Source organism: Desmodus rotundus, chromosome 7, assembly GCF_022682495.2.
Source record: "Desmodus rotundus isolate HL8 chromosome 7, HLdesRot8A.1, whole genome shotgun sequence".
NCBI classification, from domain to species: domain Eukaryota; kingdom Metazoa; phylum Chordata; class Mammalia; order Chiroptera; family Phyllostomidae; genus Desmodus; species Desmodus rotundus.
In genome coordinates, this window is record NC_071393.1 from 68666168 (window position 1) to 68687126 (window position 20959).

Consider the following 20959-nt stretch of genomic DNA (forward strand, 5'->3'; position numbering starts at 1 on the left):
AAACTTTAAACCAAATTAACTTTTATGATACCAGCAAATCCCCTCTCATCCTCATACACAGCAAAGCACCTCATAGTTTATATAATCCTCTGTTGTTTTTAAATGATTAAAGCAGACATAATACACAATGCAGCTGATATTAAATATCTTGAGAATGACAAATCAGCAGACTACTTTCACTCTTAAGCATTAACTTGTCACTTATAAATGTTCTGCACATACATTTCTCATTTTAGAATTTCTCCTTAAAAGGACTTATGAACTATTCACTATTATCTGCTATTTGTTTGTACACACACATCGTAAGTCTTCCAAAATAACACTTAAAATTATTCTTAATATTGCTTCAGAAATGTTAACCTTTAAGGAACATTCAATTAAAAAAATACTAAAAGCTCAGGTCCTGACTCTGCGATGCACGTTCAGATATGTGAAGACCTTGTTTCCTGCTGACCAGGCGAAAGCCCCCTGGCACACAGCGTGCCGGCCTCTTCTTTGCTCAACTCAAAGGAAGTCAAATAAAGGGGAAAACAAATGCTTGAAATCACAGTGACCAAAGGATTTGAATTAATAATTACATTAAATAACCATAACTTTTTGTTTAACTATTCACATTCCACACAGTGGAAATTATCCTTTCCTCCAGATTTTTCACTTACATTTTGAACTTTTTGATGAACTACAATAACAGAAGAAAAGAAATTACAGACTTGCAAGATGTGTGTTTTGTGTGTTTTTCTCATTCAATGACAAGCACAAAGTGTACATCATAAAACTCATATTTGGTGTTTGGCATTATTTTAATAGGAAGGATCAAGATCGCAAATATCTTGCCATTTAAAAAACATTCTACTATCGTAATGAAAAAACATATCATCACATCATCGGTGACTCCAATACATTATGTAACAGATATGGCACTTCAATAAATGTTGGAAGACACACCATACTTGTATTAGTCTTAATATAGGCACAGTAAGAAATGCAGGCAGTTCCTTCTTTGGCTAGTGTTGTGTTTTTAGGGCAGTTATGCCAATTATCCCAGTGAAGTTCATTTTGAGGAAATTCTCTTTACTTCAGCCAAATTTGACTTAATGCAAGACTACGGTACATGCTACTCAAAGGTTACTGCTGCCAACTTAAGTCGTTTCTTTTTAAAATACAGTTGCATGCTTATGGCAGAGTTAAAACAAGAGAAATTCAGTGTTGGCTGCTTCTGAATGTCTTTTTCCCTCTCTGGCATGGTTTTACATTTTCAGTTCCTTCCCCTTTCTCTCCCTCTCCCCCACCTTCAAAATTCGGGCTTAGCAGTTGTGTGCTCAGTTAAACCCTCCTGTGTTGTCTGCTGGAGGGTGTAGACGACAGAGAGCTCTGGGGCAGGGGCACACGGTGTATATGAAAGGCACCGACACCATGCCTGCACAAATTTGCCTAGTGTAGTAGGACCATCAGTAGTGAGTTTAAAAGTCTTAAAATTAGACCCAATATTTTGGGTGTTCAAAATAATTTCTGCCTCAAAGTATGGTTCCTGTTTAGTTGTTAATGGGAGAACACTGAACCAAAACAAAAATAATATCAAAACAGACTCTTTAGTTGCGATGGATCTTTAAATGCTGGAGACTTGACGAGCAACTTAAATGCACGTCAGTGGTGTTTGTTTCCCATGTTCCACATGACTTGGCTGATGAGGCTGAGACACTATGAGGCAAAAGTGTTAGGGGGAGCGGGGGCAGTTTACATATAAAACTTCAGGCTTCAAGAGAACAGGTTTGCCAAACCCAGAATGCAGTATGGTTCACCCACACCACACTTTGGCCATTAGATAAATCCTAGGCAGGTATTATCAGTAGCCCAAGTTCAACCAGAGGACAGTCTCTACTGGTAGGGTCTGAACAGTTCCAATGCTGTATGAATCCCACCAGCAGTAGGGGGACCACTTATGAAGCCAAATGCTCTAATTCTTACCTGGAGTTTCCCACAAGACTCTCAGAGGATAAAGGAAGAGGAAGTCACATTTCTCATGTCTCCTCCCAAGCATTAACCTACTCCTTAGCCAGAGGCAATCTCCTTTATTTCCTTACTCCCCTCTACTCTCCAGCTCAAACTCCTATCAATGGCTAAAACAGAAAGACTGAAAATACACTAGCTAAAATGGAGCAGGCCCTAAACGCTCTCCTCTTAGCCTGGTTCTTCACTGTCAGGCACACTGAGCAGAGGCAGAATCTTTACAACAAAAGACTATGGCTCTCAGAAGCATTACACAGAAATAGTGAAGTGGGAAAGAGATGATTATAACCAAGCAAAAGAAATTAGGACCTTCTGCTTATGAGGTCTTTGTTCTTTTCCTATCCCTTTGTGGGGGCTTCTGGACACTTACTGTCCACCCGAGGGGCAAAGCGGGAAGGGTCTGTTTGGCTTAACTCATTCACTTGGTTCTAAAACTAGCAGGGTCAGTATTTATGTTTTAGGTTTGTATTGGATTCCAACTACTTTCAGCAAATCAGAGTGACAGCCAAGGTTAATGATTTTATTTTTTGCAGTTTCATTTCTCCTCTGTTCACTTGGGTTCCATTAAATATCAGGAAAAAACTTACTAATGCAGGGGTCTCACTGTGTTTTGGGGCTGGCCTTCCAAGACCCTGCACATCTCCCTAATGAATTCCAGTGGGTCCAATTGGTCCTCACGTTCGATCCTTCTCTTCTCTCACTCCTCCGTCTTCCTTACCCTTGCCTACACCAGCCTCCCCCAGAGTCTGTAGGGTCTTCCAAAAATGGGAAACATTTACACCCATGGTCAAGTGAGGTAATTTAGAACCCTTGGCAAATAGGAAATTAGAATGAAATAGTCACTGAGATCCTAAGACGGAGTTGACTACGGAAGGGGGAGGAAGGCAGGAAGCAAGCACAGGTTGAGATACCTTTTCCAAGTCTTATACAGCACTAACACAAGTCTCCTGCCCTCGGACCAGGCTCTTCTGTTAACATTCACTCTAAAGAGAGACTCTGGTCCCCAGGAGGGCATGTGGAAGACAAAGGCAGAAGCAGAGCTCAGCCCGGTGCCTTTTAAATGTGCCTTGGGTGCAGTGTGCTTTCTGTGCCATCCCCTATGGAAGCAGATTCATTTAGGTAATGGGAAGTGCCCCCTAGCAGAGACTGTATTTCCTCTGGGGTCTGCAAACAGCCACAGGCACCTATGCACACTCATGCACACAAACTAAGCACTAGCAGGTGCCTTTCAGGAGGCAGCTGGTGGTTCTTCCTGCCTCTAGGGTTAAGCCAGGTTCGAATCAGGTTGCTTTAGGTCTGGCTCTAGGCCTGCCTGGGGCTGCATCCCTAGGACAGGGTGGGTGTCCAGGCTTAATCCAAATCGATGGAAATGCAACGACACTGCTTCACACGTGTCACCCTCTTCTTCTTGGTGGGTGGCTGTAGTTCAGGACAGTTGAGGGTGACCATCATGGTGGTGAATTTCTTGGGCTTGCAGAAGGAGCAAGACTGGAAGGAGCCTTCCTCCTTCCGGATGTGCCTGGGGATGTAGAAGGAGTTGCACTGGCCATAGCAGAAGCGGTTGATGATGGTGCGGCTGTTGCAGCCCTCCTCGTGGATGGTCTGCTTGAGCGGCTGGGTTTTGCACCAGTCTCGCTTCAGGTATTTGCGCTCCGTCACATGCAGGGCCTCCTGGCTGGACTCCAGCACCTCCTCCCCAGGCATGGCAGTGCCTCGCCCTTGGCCCCGCCCCCGGTTCCTGGAGCCAGGCTGCTGGGGAGACTGAGTCTGCTCAGAGTCATTGTGCTGGGCCTTGTCTGGTGGGGGGATGGCACCTTGGGACCCATTCTTTTTCCCTTCAGCAGCTGGCAGCAGGGTCCCCAAGAGGAGAAGCAGGGCTCCTACAGTGTAGGCGGTGCGGCTCATGCTAAAGGAAGGAAACAGAGAGGGAAGACATGAAAAATAGAGAAGTTAATTAATTAAAACATTAATATTGCTGTGTGCTGCATAACGCCATTTTGGTCAATAACGGACTGCAAATGCAAAAAGTGGTCCTGTACGATGGTAGTGGAGCTAAAAATTCCCCTCTGCCTAGTGACATTGGAGCCATCATCACATCAGAGCCCAGTGCATTACTCACGTGTCTCAGCAGTGCTGGTGTGGACACACCTACTGTGTTGCCAGTGGTTTAAAAGGACAGCACACACCATTATGCACGGCCCCAGACACTGATAATGGTCCATGACTGAGTTACTAGTGTATGCACCTACAGCGTATGTTTTTAGTGTTCGAGTCATTCCTTCTACTCAGGAAAAAATGTCTGCTGTAAAGTAACTTCACACATCTCGTGTTGGCCACGTCTCTTGATTAAACCATTTTCTCTTGTGCTTGATTTAATCTCGTGGCGTTTTGTACAACAACATGTTGCATGGGCGTGGGCCCTAGGAGCAATAGGTGGTGCCATACAGCCTAGAGGCACAGCAGCCTAGACCACCTGAGTTCACGAACTCTATGATGTCGGCCCGTGGACGAAAGCGCCTACTGTATCCCATGGTTAAGCAGTGCTTATAATCACAGCTAATACTTTATCAGGCACCTGTTAAACATTTTATGTGGAATATTTCATTCAGTTTTCACAATATCTATGAATTGGTACTATTACTCCTACTACCCTCCTGGCCCCCAGACTGTGAGGTGGCTTGCCCAAGGTCCCACAGCGAGTAAGTCAGGATGTAAGCTCAGCCAGGGCCCATCTCTTCATCGCCTGTGCTCCCACAGGAACTTCTTCCCGGCTTCTGACAACAGCTACATTTGATTTTGTATTATGGTCACTTACTGTATCATTCTTTTAAAAAATTTCTTTATTCATTGATTTTAGGGAGAGAAAGGGAGAGAGAAATATTGGTTTTTATTGTTCCAATTATTTACGCATTCATTTGTTGATTCTTGTATGTGCCCTGACCAGGAATCGAACCCTCAACCTTGGAGTATTGAGAAGACACTCTAACCAACTAAGCAACCTGGCCAGGGCCCCTGCATTCATCTTGTATTTGTCAATATTTAATAAGTTCCTGCTATTTCAATGCCAGATTACCTTGTATCTCTTTGGGGAAGCATTTTCTATCTTGCTTTACAGCAAAGAAAAATTAGCCTCACCGCCTGTAGGGCTTCACTTGCCAGGAAACTCTCAGTCTTTCCCCCTAACCAGCCTTGGTGCTTCCTGAGCTGTGCCTCTTCACTTGGTTGGATACTTAGGAGATGTTCGCTGTTACCAGGCATGGGAAGGAGACCGGCGGGGGAGACCAGAAAGCGCTTGACAGAAGGCAGAATACTTCACAAGAAGAGCACCAGACCAAAAGTCATGACTGAGTTTCCATTTGAAATCCTGGAGCAGCAACTTGCTATCTGACCTGAGGAAAATTCCATTACTTTTCAATAAATGACTTCATTTAAGCAAAGCTACAAAGACCTTATCTCCCCAGATAGGTTGTTCAGATCAAACTTGATGTAAAAGTGAAAGCAATTTGAGAACTAACCAAATGTACGACAGCGCTGCAGACAGGACGCACTACTCTACCAGGAGGATCTCGCAACTCAGAGACTTCTGGACCCCTCGCTTATTCTCACTTTTAAACTGAGAGTAGATACTCATCATGTCATTCTTTATACAAGAATATACATTTTTCTACTTTAAACGGTGAAATATGTCATTCACATATACCTGGGTGTGTATATAAAATTTAGAAGGCAGAAAACAGGCACAAGAGAGCAGGTGTGTGCAAATATTTACATTAATATATGCCACAGGCACACTGCACGCACTAGAGGCCGTGAGCTATGGGGGACGGGCCTGGACTTAGACAAGGATGAAAGTGGGAAATGACATATAGACAATGACAAAAAAAATTTTAAAAGAGGGGAAGCAGAGGGGAAATTGACACCACCACCCCCCCAAATAAAACAGTAAAGCAAGGATGGAGGGGAAGAAATGAATGGACTAAGGAATGTAAATCAGACAAGGTGGGGCAGACAGAGGAGAAAGAGGAGGGGGAGCGGGAGAAGAATATTTTCAAAAGGAGGGTGCGAGAGAGAAGCATCATGTCCTGTGCCAGAGCTTCTCAAATGTGACTGTGCAGGCAGTCTCCCAGGACACCGTTTAAATGCAGATTCTGGTTCAGATGGTCTTCCTCCCGAGCAAGCTTTGAGTAGGAAGACCTGTACCCCTTGCAACCAGGGGGCACAGAGGGACTTATTGAAGTGTGAAAGGACTTTCTTTTCAAGGAGAGCAGTTTCAAATCCACAGCCTCCCTCCTTAGGACATCACACCAAACCTGACCTGGATCCTGAAGCCTCACCGCCCCCCCCACCCCTGGCCCCACCACAGTTTCCTGACCTTCAGCACAGAGCTCTGAAGCACCCAGTCCCCTGCTCTCTTCTGCGCACCAGTGTCACACGGGATAACAACTAAGTGCAATTTATAGCAACCTCATCTTGCCCCGCCCAGGACCTTTACACGTGGGTACTATCAGCTAGAGGAACGATTACTTTTCAAAGAAAAAGGCAGCGTGGGAAACTACGTTCTTTAAGGGACATCCTCTGTAAGTAAAGACCATGCAACCCTAAGGATAATGTCAAATTAAGATAATAAAATACTGATTTTAAAATATCCCTAAATGGCACCATCTTCCCAACATAAACCTAATACTTTGGGGCAAGTTCAAGTTTGGAGCTGATAATGTGACATTTAGCTCTCTGCTCTGACTGTAGACACCCTGGCTTTTGTCAGTTTATGTTACAACATCCCTGTTCTTTAAACAGAGCCCTTTTTGCCTCAACAACAAAAAAATTAATTCCCTTGTTTTGTCTTTTAAAAAATCACTCATGAGAGAAGTTCAGTTATAAAACAGTGCTGATGTTCTCCAGAGACCAGGAGAACTTGAGCCATAGCAGTTTGGTCTCCTCCGCAAACACAGGGATGGGCAGAGTAAGTTTACAGTTGTAACACAAATAAATAATATAATAATTAATAAACAATATAAGAATAAACTCTGTCTTTTGTGTACTCACAACTGTAAATGCATTTTTGCCCAGTTTCTACTATGTATTCAGTACAGGGTTCAGGACCAGGATCTAAACTAAAGCAATTTCTCCCTCCCTCCGTCCCTCCCTTCCTTCCCTCCATCCTTTTCAAATTAATCTCAGAGAAAGAGAGGAAGAGAGAGGAAGGGGAAAGACACATGGAGAAAGACATCAATTTGTTGTTCTACCTGTTTATGCATTCATTGGTTGTTTCTTTTATGTGCTCCTTCCTGGAGTCAAACAAACCCACAACCCCAGCTTATCAGGGATGACACTCTAACCAACTGAGCTACCCAGCCAGGGCAGTCTCAGCCCATTTCAAAGAGGGGCACAGAAGACAGTCCTAGACCTACACCCAAGATCTCCCCCATCCCTCCAGGACAATCCAGCCCTCCCTGACTAAGAGGGTCAGAGCCAATCACAGAGGCCAATCTGAGACTGACTGGGAACCATGTTGACTGCATGTGACAAGTTCACATAGGAGGCCGTCCCCTGCCACACACATCTATCTAAAGATGTCACTTTTTCCTGCAGACCAACTCAGGGCCTTCTTTGTACTCAGTTTTTACTTCCTGGCATTTTCACATCTGTAATTAAATAAATACCTAATCTGAGAGTCACAAGGGTTTACTCATCACTTTATCCTCAGTGCCTGGCACACAGTAGGTGCCCTTAAATGAATGACTGTTACAGGCCACATTGATTTACAGAGTTCTCATTCTTTGCCTTTTAAAACACCTTCCCACAGACCAAGGAGCAGCACAGCCAATCACGACCCTTTCGTTCTCTCCCTCAGTACAGAGAACGCCTTCCAGTCCCGGTAGACCCCAACAGCCGCCTCTTTCTACCTGATCCGACGCGGAATGCTGTGGGTTTTATTTTCTAACTGAAGCTATTGTTTTCACTGTGGCAGAAACCAACAATAAAGCAGAAAGTAGAAAAGTGGATTATTGTGGTTTTCAGTTTTAGTTTGGACAGACTTCCTACGGGAGCATGTGTACCCCATAAGCCAAAGGGGTCTAGAATGACAGGCTGTTTTTTTGTTTTTAATAAGAAAAGTAAATTTGTCTCCAAATGATTTTGATTGGATATGGAAAATATTATGAAATGGTTTCTCGTTTTTAAAAAGCCTACTCTTCAAAGATCATTAATAATTGTGAGGTTTTGGAGTTCTTAAAACCTTATTAACTAGTTATTTGGAGAGGAGTGAAAACCACCTTCTGGAATCTCAATCAACAAAGACCTCAGCTTCTTAGCGAACAGCAGTGCTCTGAAGGACTCTGCCGATTCCGCGTGAGTAAGGCGAGGGATGAGCACTGGAAGCAGCGCCAGAACCACTGCCCTGTCAAGTCACTGTGGTCAGTCCCCCAGCCTCCCTCTATACAAACTGGCCTGGATGACTCAGTGAAGAACACAGGACCATTTTGCTCTTGAAATCCCATTTGTGCAGCCACGAGGTGAGCTGCACTTTGTAAATATCTTAGCCATGGAGGAAATCAAGGTGATGCGAATTCCTTGAGGACAATTCTTTTCCACATCAACACCTAGCAGAGTGCCCCATTATCAAAACTCAACCCAAATGCTAACCCAGATTTAGGTTCCTATGAATCATCACCCATGTCCAACCACGAGCTGCAAACATTTTTGGAGATTTGCACTCATGAAACAGCCCACTCATGTCATTAAATTAAGGCTGCAAGTCATGGATCCAGAGTAGGTCAGGACACCCAAAGGCCTCCCTTAATTTTCCTGTACAGACAGTGTTCTTCCTCTCAAACCCTGCCTTAGTGCTTTTCTTCTCCAAGTGATGGGACCTCATTGTCATGATGGACTTTCTCTGCTCCTATTCCCCACCGGCAAGACCCATGCCGCCCCCACCTTTCTTTCCCCTTCACTACTGCCTCCCTCCCCTCCAATCCACCTGTCCCAGAGGATAGAGATCCTCTCAAAGCAGGTCTCCTTTACCTGATGCCTTCCTCCACGTTTCCCTTCGTTATCAAGGGCAAACATCTTTGCGTGTGAGCTAAACCAGACAGACCACCTCTGTCCTGTGTGGGTCATGGTGGTTTATTCTGGTCTTTCCAAGACTCAACAAATACACCATCTAATTCTGAGGGATCAAAATCGAAAATGCTGTGTATGACCCATTTCCAGTGTTCTTGGTGTCTTTGGGAAAATTTAGGCCAGTTCCTTTCCACCCTCTTCTTGCTATATTTCTCATTTTAGCTAACTGACCTGCTTGTCATCAGTTAAATAGAGTGTTCAGTGGGAATCACAGTCAAGAGTAATGGTCACCAAGCCGGATATCTGTGCCTCAATGCCTGATCAATTCCTCCTGGTGAATAAAGTTTTAGAAAGACATTCAACAGTCACGGCATCAAATTTTTCTCCCAGCTTAAAAAAATAATGGAACTAAACAGCAAATACTCAAGTGCAAGCCAGATCTGAGAATACCCTACTCCTTTTTCTCAGGACTAAATCTTTGAGAAGGGCAAGGTTACTTTATTTTGATCTTTTCTTTTTAAAAAGATGGTCAACTTTTAGAGATTAAGTAAAGAATTTAAGAATATACTGAGTGCTTTTCCAGGCAAGTTGTATAGGAAGAGGCGGTGTTCGGCAAACCAGGAGAACGGAAAGTCTCATCCTGCACACGGTGCAGGTCCCCTCCCCACAGCCTCCTCATCTTGAACCTCATTCAGGTTAAATCAGGCTGGGGCCTAAGATTGCATGGGGCAGAGAAAAGACCACCTGGTAGTTAGGCATCCCAGGAACTCTAAGCTCATAGGAGGATGTGTGTGTGTGTGTGTGTGTGTGTGTGTGAGAGAGAGAGAGACAGAGAGAGAGAGAGAGAGAGAGAGAGAGAGAGAGAGAGAGAGAGAGGAGAGAGAGAAAAGGTAATGATTGTATAGAACTCTTGCGGTCAACAGGAAATCAGTTAGAAAGAAATAAATATTAAATGTTTGCTGAGCAGGACGATGGAGAGACAGCCAAGTTATACATTCTGCCTCGTAGTGAAAGATGCACGTGGGTCCCTGTGTGAGTGGGATTTAGGATTGAATCTCAGAACCACCCTGTAATATATGCTGGCACTGTAGAACATCACTCTCTCTCCCAATACACCACTGATAATAAGCATCACCTATATTTTTAAACCCTTACTATGCCAGGTTATTATGCTAAATTCTGAGCAAATTTTATCATTTATTTTCCATGACAAAATATGAGATAGAGAATATTGTCTTTATTTTACCAATCAGGGAATCCAGATTCAGAAGTTAGGAATCTGCCCAAGGTCAAACAGTGCCCAAGTACGAGGGCCCAGGCTGGAGTCCTGTCCCATCTAGCGCCCAAACACGTGTCCTTACCCACTGTGCTGTGGGCGCCCAGCACAGCAGTGAACAAGGCACATGTGCACTTGTTTCTAACGCAATAAATTTGAAGAATACCTTAAACTCAAATAATTATCTCTTTTATCTTCATGTTCACATTGAAGAAAATTCCCCATCTCAGGAATTACTATTGGACTTTGCTTTTCGAAGAGCACATGTTAAAATGAAAGAAAATTCCTTGCAGATGTATTCCACGGGCTGGTGAGACTTGCCTGATCTGTGCCTTCCAGCGGGTGCTCCAGTGGCCTCCCCCACCTCCTCCCACACTCCGCTCCATAAAAGGCTTAGGTTCCCTGTTCTTAACTCTGTTCTGGGGTGTGCTCCACAGCATTGCTGCTGTTGGGAGAGGGGTCTGTGGCTAAACGTTCTTGGAGTTATATCACCTTTAATACTTAAGGCTGGGGCTTCAGTTTAGAGACAAGGCAGGCAGAAAATTCTCCTTCAGAGATGTGGGGACTTAATTACATTTCTATTCTTCCCTGGATAACCAAGCACTCACATAAAGACTGTTAGCCAACTTGGATTCCCTATAGATCATGAGTTACCAAAACATTTCACTCAACATGAACTTTAAGAAAATAGGAAACCTGTGAAATGACAAAGTTTACAAAAGACTTTAATTTCTAACTGACCCGGGGGTTAAACACACACACACACACACACACACAGAGAGAGAGAGAGAGAGAGAGAGAGAGAGAGACTATGGAACTAGAGAACCCTGAAATAATTAGTTAACCATCGGAGAGTGCAATTTATCCAATGACAGTAATCAAATTACTTACTGTGGTGGACTCGGGTGTGCCAGGAAGGAGATGATAATTTGTAGTTTTCTTGAGATCTTCTCCTCATTGCTCTGAAAAATCAACCCCTTCAAATCCCTACGCCCCTCCCCCACTTCCAGAAAAAGGAAGAAGAAAGTAGAGAGGGCGCTGGAAAGCCCTGGGGAGAAAGAAGACTCCTCACCCTGGGACGGGGTTATCTTAACCTCTTCTCTGCTATTTATTTAACTTGTGTAACAGCCAGAAGGAAGCCACTATTCTGGGGTCCCTGGGACAGTTTAAATCCCTGGTGACCCACTTAACACAATGTATTACTTTAAATCAACTCTTGTCCTGGTAACATCTCGAAGGGGAACATAAACAGAGGCGTACACCACTCAGATCTGCACTTTGCAGCAAGAGATCTAATTACCTACCAATGGTCGCCTCTCTGTCCTTGCACCATTTTTAAAGAAATTTTAACCCCTAACGTTGAGGTTACATTTCTGCCTAAAAGAGCCTGGGTTCGGCGTCGGCGGGGGAACAGAAGGCAGCAGGCGAGTTCAACCGGGGGGGACAGTCAGGCCAGGTCTAGGTGCGCGGGAAGAGCTTTACTGAAAAGCCTTGGTCACCTCCAGTTTGCCCCCGCGTTACCCGGGGACCGTCACTGTTGTTGAGGAGAAAAGCCAGGCTGGAGCGCCCCCAAAGCAGAGCTGGGACCCTAAGACAATGCCAAGCTAGCGCAGGGGCGCGGTACTTCCCAAGCCTAATGTCTACTGATGACTGTGGCTGATGAGGTGACAGCCCCAAAGCCCCGAACCCCCCGCCCTTGCTCCCAGACTGCAGCGCGGTCCGCGGTATGAACTAGGCGGCGGGAGAGGAGGAAGGACGACGTGACCAGCCTCCGGCCGACAGTCCCGCGTGGTCCGTCGCTAGCGAGGATCAGCAAGGCGCCGCGAGATGGGGCTTGTAGCACACACACTAAGGGGTACCCGCGGATGTGGGACCCGACGGGTTGTCGCTGCTGGAGTCTGGACGTCCAAGGTTTAGCCCAGGCGCGCGTGTAACGGGGAGAAGCCTAAAACAGGGAAGCGAGTGCCCACGAGTGCGCAACCAGCACGTGGGTGCGTGCGGTGTGAGCACTAAGGGCTCTCCGGAATCCGCGTCCGGGACCAAGTGCCCCGCTCTTGAGCGAGGGCCCATCTCACCTTGAGGACGGGCAAATGTTCCCAATCACTGATTCTCCCGACCTATCCTCCAGCGCTTGGTAGAATCGTTCACCGCCCTCCGACTGGAGCCCCGAGGGGTAGCCTCGACCCAGCGACCCTCCTCAAATGCACGGGACCCTCTCAGTTTAACTTGCCCCGCAGCTGCAGGTCCCGCACTGCTTCCGCTCTCTAGCCCCGTGCTCGCGCTCCGGCTGCGGGGGACTGCGTGCCCTGGCAGTGCAGGCGCGGTGGGCGCCGCAGCTGCCACGCGCACTAGGAACGCGTTAGCGGGGCTCTGGGAGGGGGGTGGCAATGGAAGGCTGGGCCTCCGCTCTCGCTCTGGACATCCGCCTTCCCAGCCTTTCCCTTTAAACCGCACAAGGTGAGATCATGGCAACCGCGGCCTTGGCAGGAAACCCCGCAATGGCCCTGCACGGTTCACCCCTGAAAACCGCAGGGCCTCCGTCCATCCGCAAGGCGGGCTGCCGCGCGTCTGCACCCACCAGAACGCAGGAGTCGCTCCGCAAACCTCTGCGCTCGCGCAAACACATCCGCACGCACACACAGCCGGCCCCTCGCCTCCTCGCTCACCTGTCAATGCGGCGGGTAGTCGCGGCTGGCGCTCTCGACGCTTGGCGCAGTGTGCGGCCGCGGCCTGAGCCGCCGGGGCTCCGCGCGGGGTCAGCCGACGAGAGAGTAACGCGCTGGCTGCACACTTGCTCGCCCGGGCGGCGGACGGCGCACCGAGTGCGGGGCATCGCGCCGTCCCCCGTTTAAAAGCCGGCGGCCGAGCGCGGCGCGGAGGGCCTCGCCTCTCCATTGGCCGAGCGCTGCCGCCGCCGCCGCGGGACCCGCTATCCGCCCCCCCTTTCCCGGTACTGCCCCCGCCCCCGGCACCCCGCCTGCCTCCCCGCGGGGTCCCCTCTCCGCCTGCCTCGCCGCTTTGTCTGCTCCCCCCGCCCAGGCCGGCTGGGAGAGGTCACCCCAGGGAACCGCGCCTGGAATGCACAGCAAATCACATTTTCCGCTCCCGTTGGAGGGGGAAGCACAGGAGGAAATCCCCCCCAGGCCCCCGGACCCTCATTCCTCCTCCGCCCCGGGCCTGGGCTTTTCTCTCGCCTGCGTGCGCCCCGGGACGGGCTGGGTCGTGGAGACCGCACGGGGAAGAGCAGGCTCCGTGGGACCGTGACGGATCGGGCGATTCTTTCGCCGCGGAGGGCACGGGGCTGCGAGATGCTCTGGTGCAGCGGTCGCCGCGGCTCTGCGCAAGGCCCCCAACTTCGAAGTCGCTGACCCGGCGCCCCCTGTTAACCCCGGCGGGCCCGCGGGCCGCCGTCAGGAGCCTGTCGCCAGCTCGACACCCTCTGTGCCGCGCCCGCCGCCGGTTCTTTCAGCTCAGAAGCTGGAGGCCTGGGCCGTGAGTGCGCAGAAAGGAGTAACAGGGGGGCGGGAGAGTGCACCTAAAAGGACCCTCAACAGTCGGCTTTTCCACTCCTAACCCCTTTAAAAGGGGAGACAACCGTCGCCAGGAGAGGAGGTTTTCTGCACCGTGTTAGAGATTAATGAATCAGGAAAATAAAACGTCGGACGAGGAAATAACTTCCCAGAAATTTAAGACAAAACCTCCGAATGTGAAAAACCGATGTCACATTCTGTATTCATTACTGAGAACACGATGAATAGAGGCGAACATACCAAGAGCATATTTTTCGAAAGATGGGCGAACACTTTTTTATTTGTTCTTTGAGCTTGAAAATTGGTTCCTAAAAGAGGCGGTGAATTTTCTGCGGAAGACAGAACCCGCGCAAAAGTCAACCCGGCTGCAAGGTCTGTCTGCCGCCCGCCCGCCGCAGACGGGTCAGCTGGTGGCTTTGAAAAAAGTTTGTTATAGAAGGAAGTTTGAAGGTTTCTGCACTCACTGACTAAAGCAAAACAAACAAAACAATGAAACCCATCAAAAGGTACTTAAGAAACATTGGTGATTTGAGTACTTGGCTAAGAAAACAAAACAAAGCCTCCAAACAAGATGACTCCCCCCACTGCCTGTTTAGGCGGGCGATGGGGGTGGCCAGTCCGCGGTGAACGCTGACTAGACGCTATAGGAGCTGGAAAGGGATCTTTCCAAATAAATGAAACGAGAAGGAAATCTGCATTAACTCTGTATGTAGAGAATCTTCTGTGTCTGAGGGTTTTGTTTGTGCGAACGGCAGTTCCTCCCGTGGGCTCAGCGCTGCACTTCAAAAGCCTTCCACGATTTTTGTGAATCTTCCCGCGAGCGCAGTTTGCATTGGCCTGCAGGTTCGTCCTGGCGGGGTCGCTGCGGGAGAGGTAGGGAGTCCGAAATACACAAAACACTGGCAATTAACAGTCGGCCAAGCCCACCACCGAACTGTCCTCTCTGTGTAAACTATTCCTCCAAAGGAAAGGGAACGTATTTTGCAAATTCATTAACTCATTCTACTCTGAGAATCAATGCTTTAGTCATTTATTTTCAAGACTCATGTAAGCTACTCCAAACAAAACTACGAAGAAACCGCTAACCCGCTGCACTGGAGGTCGCCGTTTCGCAGCCCGGACTCTGCGGCTTCGAGCAGCGCAGTCTGCGTCACTCCGTCTACCGAACGCTGACCGTCACTCCCGTCCCTCTTCGGGCGGCTTCTCACACCACATCGTCCAACTGAAACATTCGGACCCCTCCCTCCCCTCCCCCGCACGACTCTGCGCCCCATTTCACTGAGTCCTTGAAGGCAGAGGCTTTGCCTATCTTTGTCACTTTGATTACATGAAAGTGTCTAAAATAAAATTAAGATTCAATAAATAGTTGTGGATTGGGCACGTTCAGCGCATCCCCACTGACTGGGATTAGCAACCGAGCGGGAATGCCGAGGCTATAACCACACGACGTGATACACACAGGCCCTCACCTCGCAGCTCATTGTCTAGTGTGATCATAAATATTTAGATAGATATCCAAGCCTTTTGCCTCATATTTGTGTTTCCACGGCTCTCAAGCAGTCATTGCAAACCATTATCCAATCAGGATAAGGCACAGGAGTAAAAGCGCTTCAGCCCTCTTTAACCATAATTACATAATTGAAACCTGCCCTCAGTAAGAGGGGAAAGAAGTAGGATAATTCCATGTAGTCGGAGTTAAAATGTTAAACCTGAGACCGAAACAATGATCCGTAAATGATAGGCTGCACTTACAGAAACTACTTTCGAATGATGGGACTGTGGGGATCCTGCTCAGCTACTGGCCGGTAAGGAAAAGCCCCTTTCTCTCCATTGCTCACGCAGCTGTTACTTGCTTCTGCGTCCAACTCCCGCGACTCCAAGAGAGAGCTGCTCTCCAGGTCCAGGGGTGAACCTTGAAGGCCTCCGCAGGGAAGTTTGCCTTAGAGCTGCCAGAGCTGCTTGTGGCTGCTCAAACTAATTGTGAGGCTGTGTTTGCCATCTAGTGTTTTTTCCTCTTTGAGCACTCTATTTGTTATTTCCCTTTAGATTTATTGGGGTATAATTGGCGAATGAAAACTGCATATATATTTTACGTGTGCAACAGGATGATTTGAGGTACATATCCATTACGAAAGGATTACCACCATCAACCTCATTAACACAGCCATTGCCTCACAGCGTGGCCCTCTTTTTGTGTGTGGTGAGAACACTTGAGACCTACTGTCTTAGCAAACGTTCATATCCTACAGTCCTATTAACCATAACCAAGCTCAGAACTTACTAATCTTACACGTGAAAGTGTGTGCCCTGCACCAGCCTCTCTCTGTTGCCCCACCTCCCGGTCGCTGGCAACCACCGTACCCAGAGTTTGACCACTTTAGATTCCACACAGTGAGTGAGATCATACAGTATTTCTCTGATCTGTATGACTGGTTTCACTTATCGTGAAGTCCTACAGTCCACCCATGTTGTATGAAATGGCAGGATTTCTTTCTCTTCTAAAAATGAAAAATATTCCATTATGTGTGTGTGTGTATATATGTACATGTGTACGTGTGTGTATAAATGTGGATGTGTATATATAGGTATATGTGAATATATGTATATATGTGAATATATTTATATATGATTTCTTTTTTCAACTTTTATTGGCTTTATTGGGGTGACATTGGATAAAAAATTATATAACTTTCAATTGTACAATTCCATGACACATCATCTGTATATTGTATTGTGTGTTCACCACCCCAAGTCAAGTCTCCTTCCATCACCATTTATTTCTCTCACTTTCTTCCACCTCCTCCTACCCCCCTTTCCCTCTTGTAATCACCATACGGTTGTCTGTGTCTGTGAGAGTTTTTTGCTAATCCTTCACCTTTTTCACCCAGCCCCCAAACCCCTCCCCTCTGACAGCTGTCAGTCTGTTCTCTATGAGTCTGTTTCTATTTGGTTTTTATCTATTTTGTTATTTATTTTGTTCACTAGATTTCACATGTAAGTGAAATCATACAGAATTTGTCTTTTCTGCGACTGGCTCATTTCATTTAGATAATATTCTGTCCACCCATGCTGTCACAAAGGGTAAGAGTTCCTTCTTTTTCACAGCCAAGCAGTATTCCATTATGTAAATGTACCACAGCTTTTTTTTTTTCTTTTTATTTAGTCACCTCTTGATGGGCACATGGAATGTTTCCACATCTTGGCTATTGTAAATAACTCTGCAATAAACATGTGGGTGTGTATATTCTTTCTAATAAGCGTTTCAGTTTTCTTTAGATATATTCCCAGAAGTGGAATGGCTAGATCATAAGGCAGTTCCACTTTTAATTTTTTGAGAACACTCCATACTGTTTTCCACAGTGGCTGCATCAGTCTGCATTCCCAACAGTCCATGAGGGCTCCCATTTCCCCACATCCTCACCAACACTTGTTCTTTGTGGATTTATTGATGATGGCCACTCTGACAGGTGTAAGGTGATATCTCATGGTGGTTTTAATTTGCATTTCTCTGATGATTAGTGATTTTGAGCATCTTTCCATATGTCTGTTGGCCATCTGTATGTCCTCTTTGGAGAAGTGTCTATTCAGATCCTTTGCCCATTTTTTCACTGGATTGATTTTTTTGCTCTTGTTTAGTTGTATGAGTTCTTTATAAATTTTGGGTATTAACCTCTTATCAGATGTGTTATTGGTGAACATGTTCTCCCATCCAGTGTGTTGTCTTTTCATTTTGTTGATGGTTTCCTTTGCTCTGCAAAAAGCTTCTTAGTTTGATGTAGTCCCATTTGTTTATTTTTTTCTTTTGTTTCCCTTGCCCAAAGAGAGATATCAGAAAAAATATTGCTATGAGAAATGTCCAAGATTTTACTGTACATGTTATCTTTCAGGATTTTTATGGTTTTAAGCATTACATTTAAGTCTTTAATCCATTTTGAGTTTATTCTCTGCATGGTGTAAGAAGGTGGTCTAGTTTCATTTTTTTGCATATATCTGTCCTATTTTCACAAGGCCATTTATTGAATAGACTATCTTTACCCCATTGTATGTTCTTACTTTCTTTGTCAAATATTAATTGACCATAAAAACATGGGTTTATTTCTGGGCTCTCTATTCTATCCCATCGATCTGTATGTATGTTTTTATGCCAGTACCATGCTGTTTTGATTACTATGGCCTCATAGTGTACTTTGATATCAGGCAGAGTGGTTCCTCCAACTTTGTTTTCCACAATATTGCTGTTGCTATGCAGGGCCTTTTGTGGTATACATTTTTGAAATATTTGTTCTAATTCTGTGAAATATGCCATTGGGATCTTGATAGGAATTGCACCAAATCTATAGATTGCTTTGGGTAGTGTGGGCATTTTAATGATGTTAATTATTTCTATCCATGAACACAATAAAGGCTTCCACTTATTTGCACCTTCAATATTTTTCTTTGGTGTCTTATAGTTTTCTGAGTACAAGTCTTTTACATCCTTGGTTAAGTTTATTCCAAGATATTTTTGATGCAATAATAAATGGGATTGTTTTCTTAGTTTTCCTTTCTGATAGTTTATTATTGGCATATAAAAATGTAACCAATTTCTGGAGATTTATTTTGTATCCTGCTACTTTATTGAGTTTATTTATCAGTTCTAGTAATTTTTTTGGTGGAATCTTTAGGGTTCTCTATATACAGTATTATCATGTCATCTGCTATGTTTGCCATCTGATAGTGGATTCAAGAAGAAAAAAGCCCTTTTTCTCATTTGCAACTGACCTTGCATGCCCTTCCTAAAAAAAAAAAAAGTATGTGATAATGAACTTAACAATTCTTAAAGAAAAAGATATTTGCAATGATCAAATAAAAGTCAAATGATTTATATCCAGAATAGATTTCTCTTAAAAATTAATAAGACAGAAAGTGGAACCCTTCTACACTGTTGGTGGGAATGCAGATTGCTGCAGCCACCATGGAAACAATATGGAGTGTTCTCAAAAAATTAAAAATGAAACTCCCTTTTGACCCAGTGATTCCACTCTTGGGAATATATTCAAGGAAACCCTAAACACTAATTTGAGAGAATATACAAAACCCTATGTTCATTGCAGCATTATTTACAATAGTCAAGATTTGGAAGCCAGTCAGAGAAAGACAAATACCATATGATTTCACTCATGTGGAATCTAATGAACAAACTGAACTGACAAGCAAAATAGAGACAGACTCATGGAGAGCAGGCTGACAGCTCTGGATGGCAGGAAGATGTTGGGGGTGGCACAACTGAGCAAAAAAGATAAAGCACCCCTGGGCATGGACAACAGTGTGGTGATTGTGGTGGGGGGTGGGAGGTGGGTAGAGGTGGAAAAGGGTATAACGGAGCTAAGTGGTAATAAAAATGCAATGAAAATAAACTATTAAAAAATAAATAGCCACTTTATCATAAAAAATTAATAAGAAAAACATTCCACAAATAGCCTCATAGGAAAAAAGGTTAGCAAAGCATACAAACAGGCACTTCACAAAAGAAGAAACCTGAACACACAATAAACATTAAAAAGATGCTATATTATACTAGCAAGTTCAGGAAGTGCAAACTGAAATAAGAAGACACCCTTGCTTACACAGCAGATATGCAAATATTTAAGTCTGCCAGGATCCAGCACTGAAAAGGGCACAGAGAAGCCAGTAGGTAAATGCATTGCCATCGAGAGGGCCACTGGCACAACCATGTCAGAGAGAAATGTGTCAGGCTGTGGTGAAATTAAACATGCCCCTAGCACACCACCCAGCTCTCCCACTGCTGGGTAAACACCGCAGAAGAACTTGTGCGCGTCTGTGAGGACTGGAAGCCTGTGAGCACTTCGGTTGCGGTGTTGTTTATAACACCCTTGGCGCCCATCAACAGCACGCGACACGAGAAACCATTTTACTCATGTAAGATGCTGTATAGACCTCAGAATCATAGCGCTGTTTGAAAAAAAACAGTAAGTTGCAAAACGATAGAAGCAGAATGACACCATTATGTACATTTTATAATAAACATATAAAACAATAGTATAAATTGTTTATGAAAACATATGTGTTCACATAAATGTATAAATAGTGGATAGGAAACCAGACCTTTCATGGCGCCCACCAGAATGGAATGGGGGAGGGGGAGATCAGGGATGGGAAACAAAGAGATTTCAACTTTATAATGCTTTAAAAATGTTTGTTTTAAAAAATCTTGAAATACATATGACACAATATTGACAATTTTAATTTCTAGGTGATGGGTACATGGATATTTGTTAGATAGTCTCTTTACATATAGTTTTTTAATTTTTCAAAATTAAAAATATAATCTGATCTTTTAATCACAATTGCAAGTGATTTGTGTCATCATTGAGCACTGAGGATTTCCCCTTCCTGCGTGTCCTCTGTAACCAGCTGCAGTCCAGGTAGGCATGCTTTCAAAACACAAGCCCAGATCGGAGTTTACATATCTGCTGATCTTTCTCTTCCTGGAGAGGGTTGGCTCCTGGTTACCCACCTTGCTCTCTACACGTAAGCAGTAAAATGTTTACCAGTTTGCTGTGTATGGAGAATGTATATACATGTGATAGTTTGGAACAATGCTGCCAAATAAAGTATATAAAAAAGATGAATCATGCAGACCATTTTAATACACTTCTGACCTAATTCTGTACAACTATTTATTGCATATGCTGCATGTGCATTGCAGTATGCAAAAGGTGATAGCATAGCCCTGGCTGCTGTGGCTCAGTGGTTGAGTGCCAACCTGTGAATCAAAGGGTCGCCAGTTCGATTCCCAGTCAGGGAAGATGCCTGGGTTGTGGGCCAGGTCCCCAGTAGGGGGCGTGCAAGAGGCAACCACACATTGATGTTTCTCTCCCTCTCTTTCCTTCTCCTTTCCCCTCTCTAACAAATAAAGAAATAAAAATCTTTTTTTTTAAAAAAGGTGATAGCATAACAAGTATAACATAGTCCTTCAAGTCAATATGTAGCCACAGTGGAAAATGCACTGAACTTGGAGTCAAAAAAATCAGAATAAACTCCTGCCTCCTCCTCCCATGAACCATGCCCCTGGGTTAGATAT

The 20959-nt window shown here is 45.3% G+C and overlaps 1 protein-coding gene across 2 annotated transcripts; it reads right to left on the minus strand.

Moving 5' to 3' along the window:
• Window positions 1-408: 408 nt before the first annotated feature.
• GREM1 (gremlin 1, DAN family BMP antagonist) lies at window positions 409-13188 on the minus strand. 2 transcript variants are annotated; one of them, XM_024568459.4, is made up of 2 exons: window positions 13012-13188; window positions 409-3913 (listed from the first exon to the last, which is right to left on the minus strand). In XM_024568459.4, the coding sequence occupies exons 1-2, from the start codon at window positions 13176-13178 to the stop codon at window positions 3358-3360; spliced, it is 723 nt and encodes a 240-aa protein (XP_024424227.2). In that variant the 5' UTR covers window positions 13179-13188; the 3' UTR covers window positions 409-3357. The 2 variants fall into 2 exon arrangements, with proteins under 2 accessions (XP_024424227.2, XP_045058019.1); XM_045202084.3 differs by lacking the exon at window positions 13012-13188 and adding an exon at window positions 11237-11884.
• Window positions 13189-20959: the final 7771 nt, after the last annotated feature.

Excerpts from the sequence above, each read along its gene's own strand:
- GREM1 (XM_024568459.4), bottom strand. The coding sequence starts at position 13,178 with ATGCCCCGCACTCGGTGCGCCGTCCGCCGCCCGGGCGAGCAAGTGTGC. Across the intron at positions 3,914-13,011 it reads ACTACCCGCCGCATTGACAG|CATGAGCCGCACCGCCTACA; the intron begins GTGAGCGAGGAG and ends TCCTTCCTTTAG.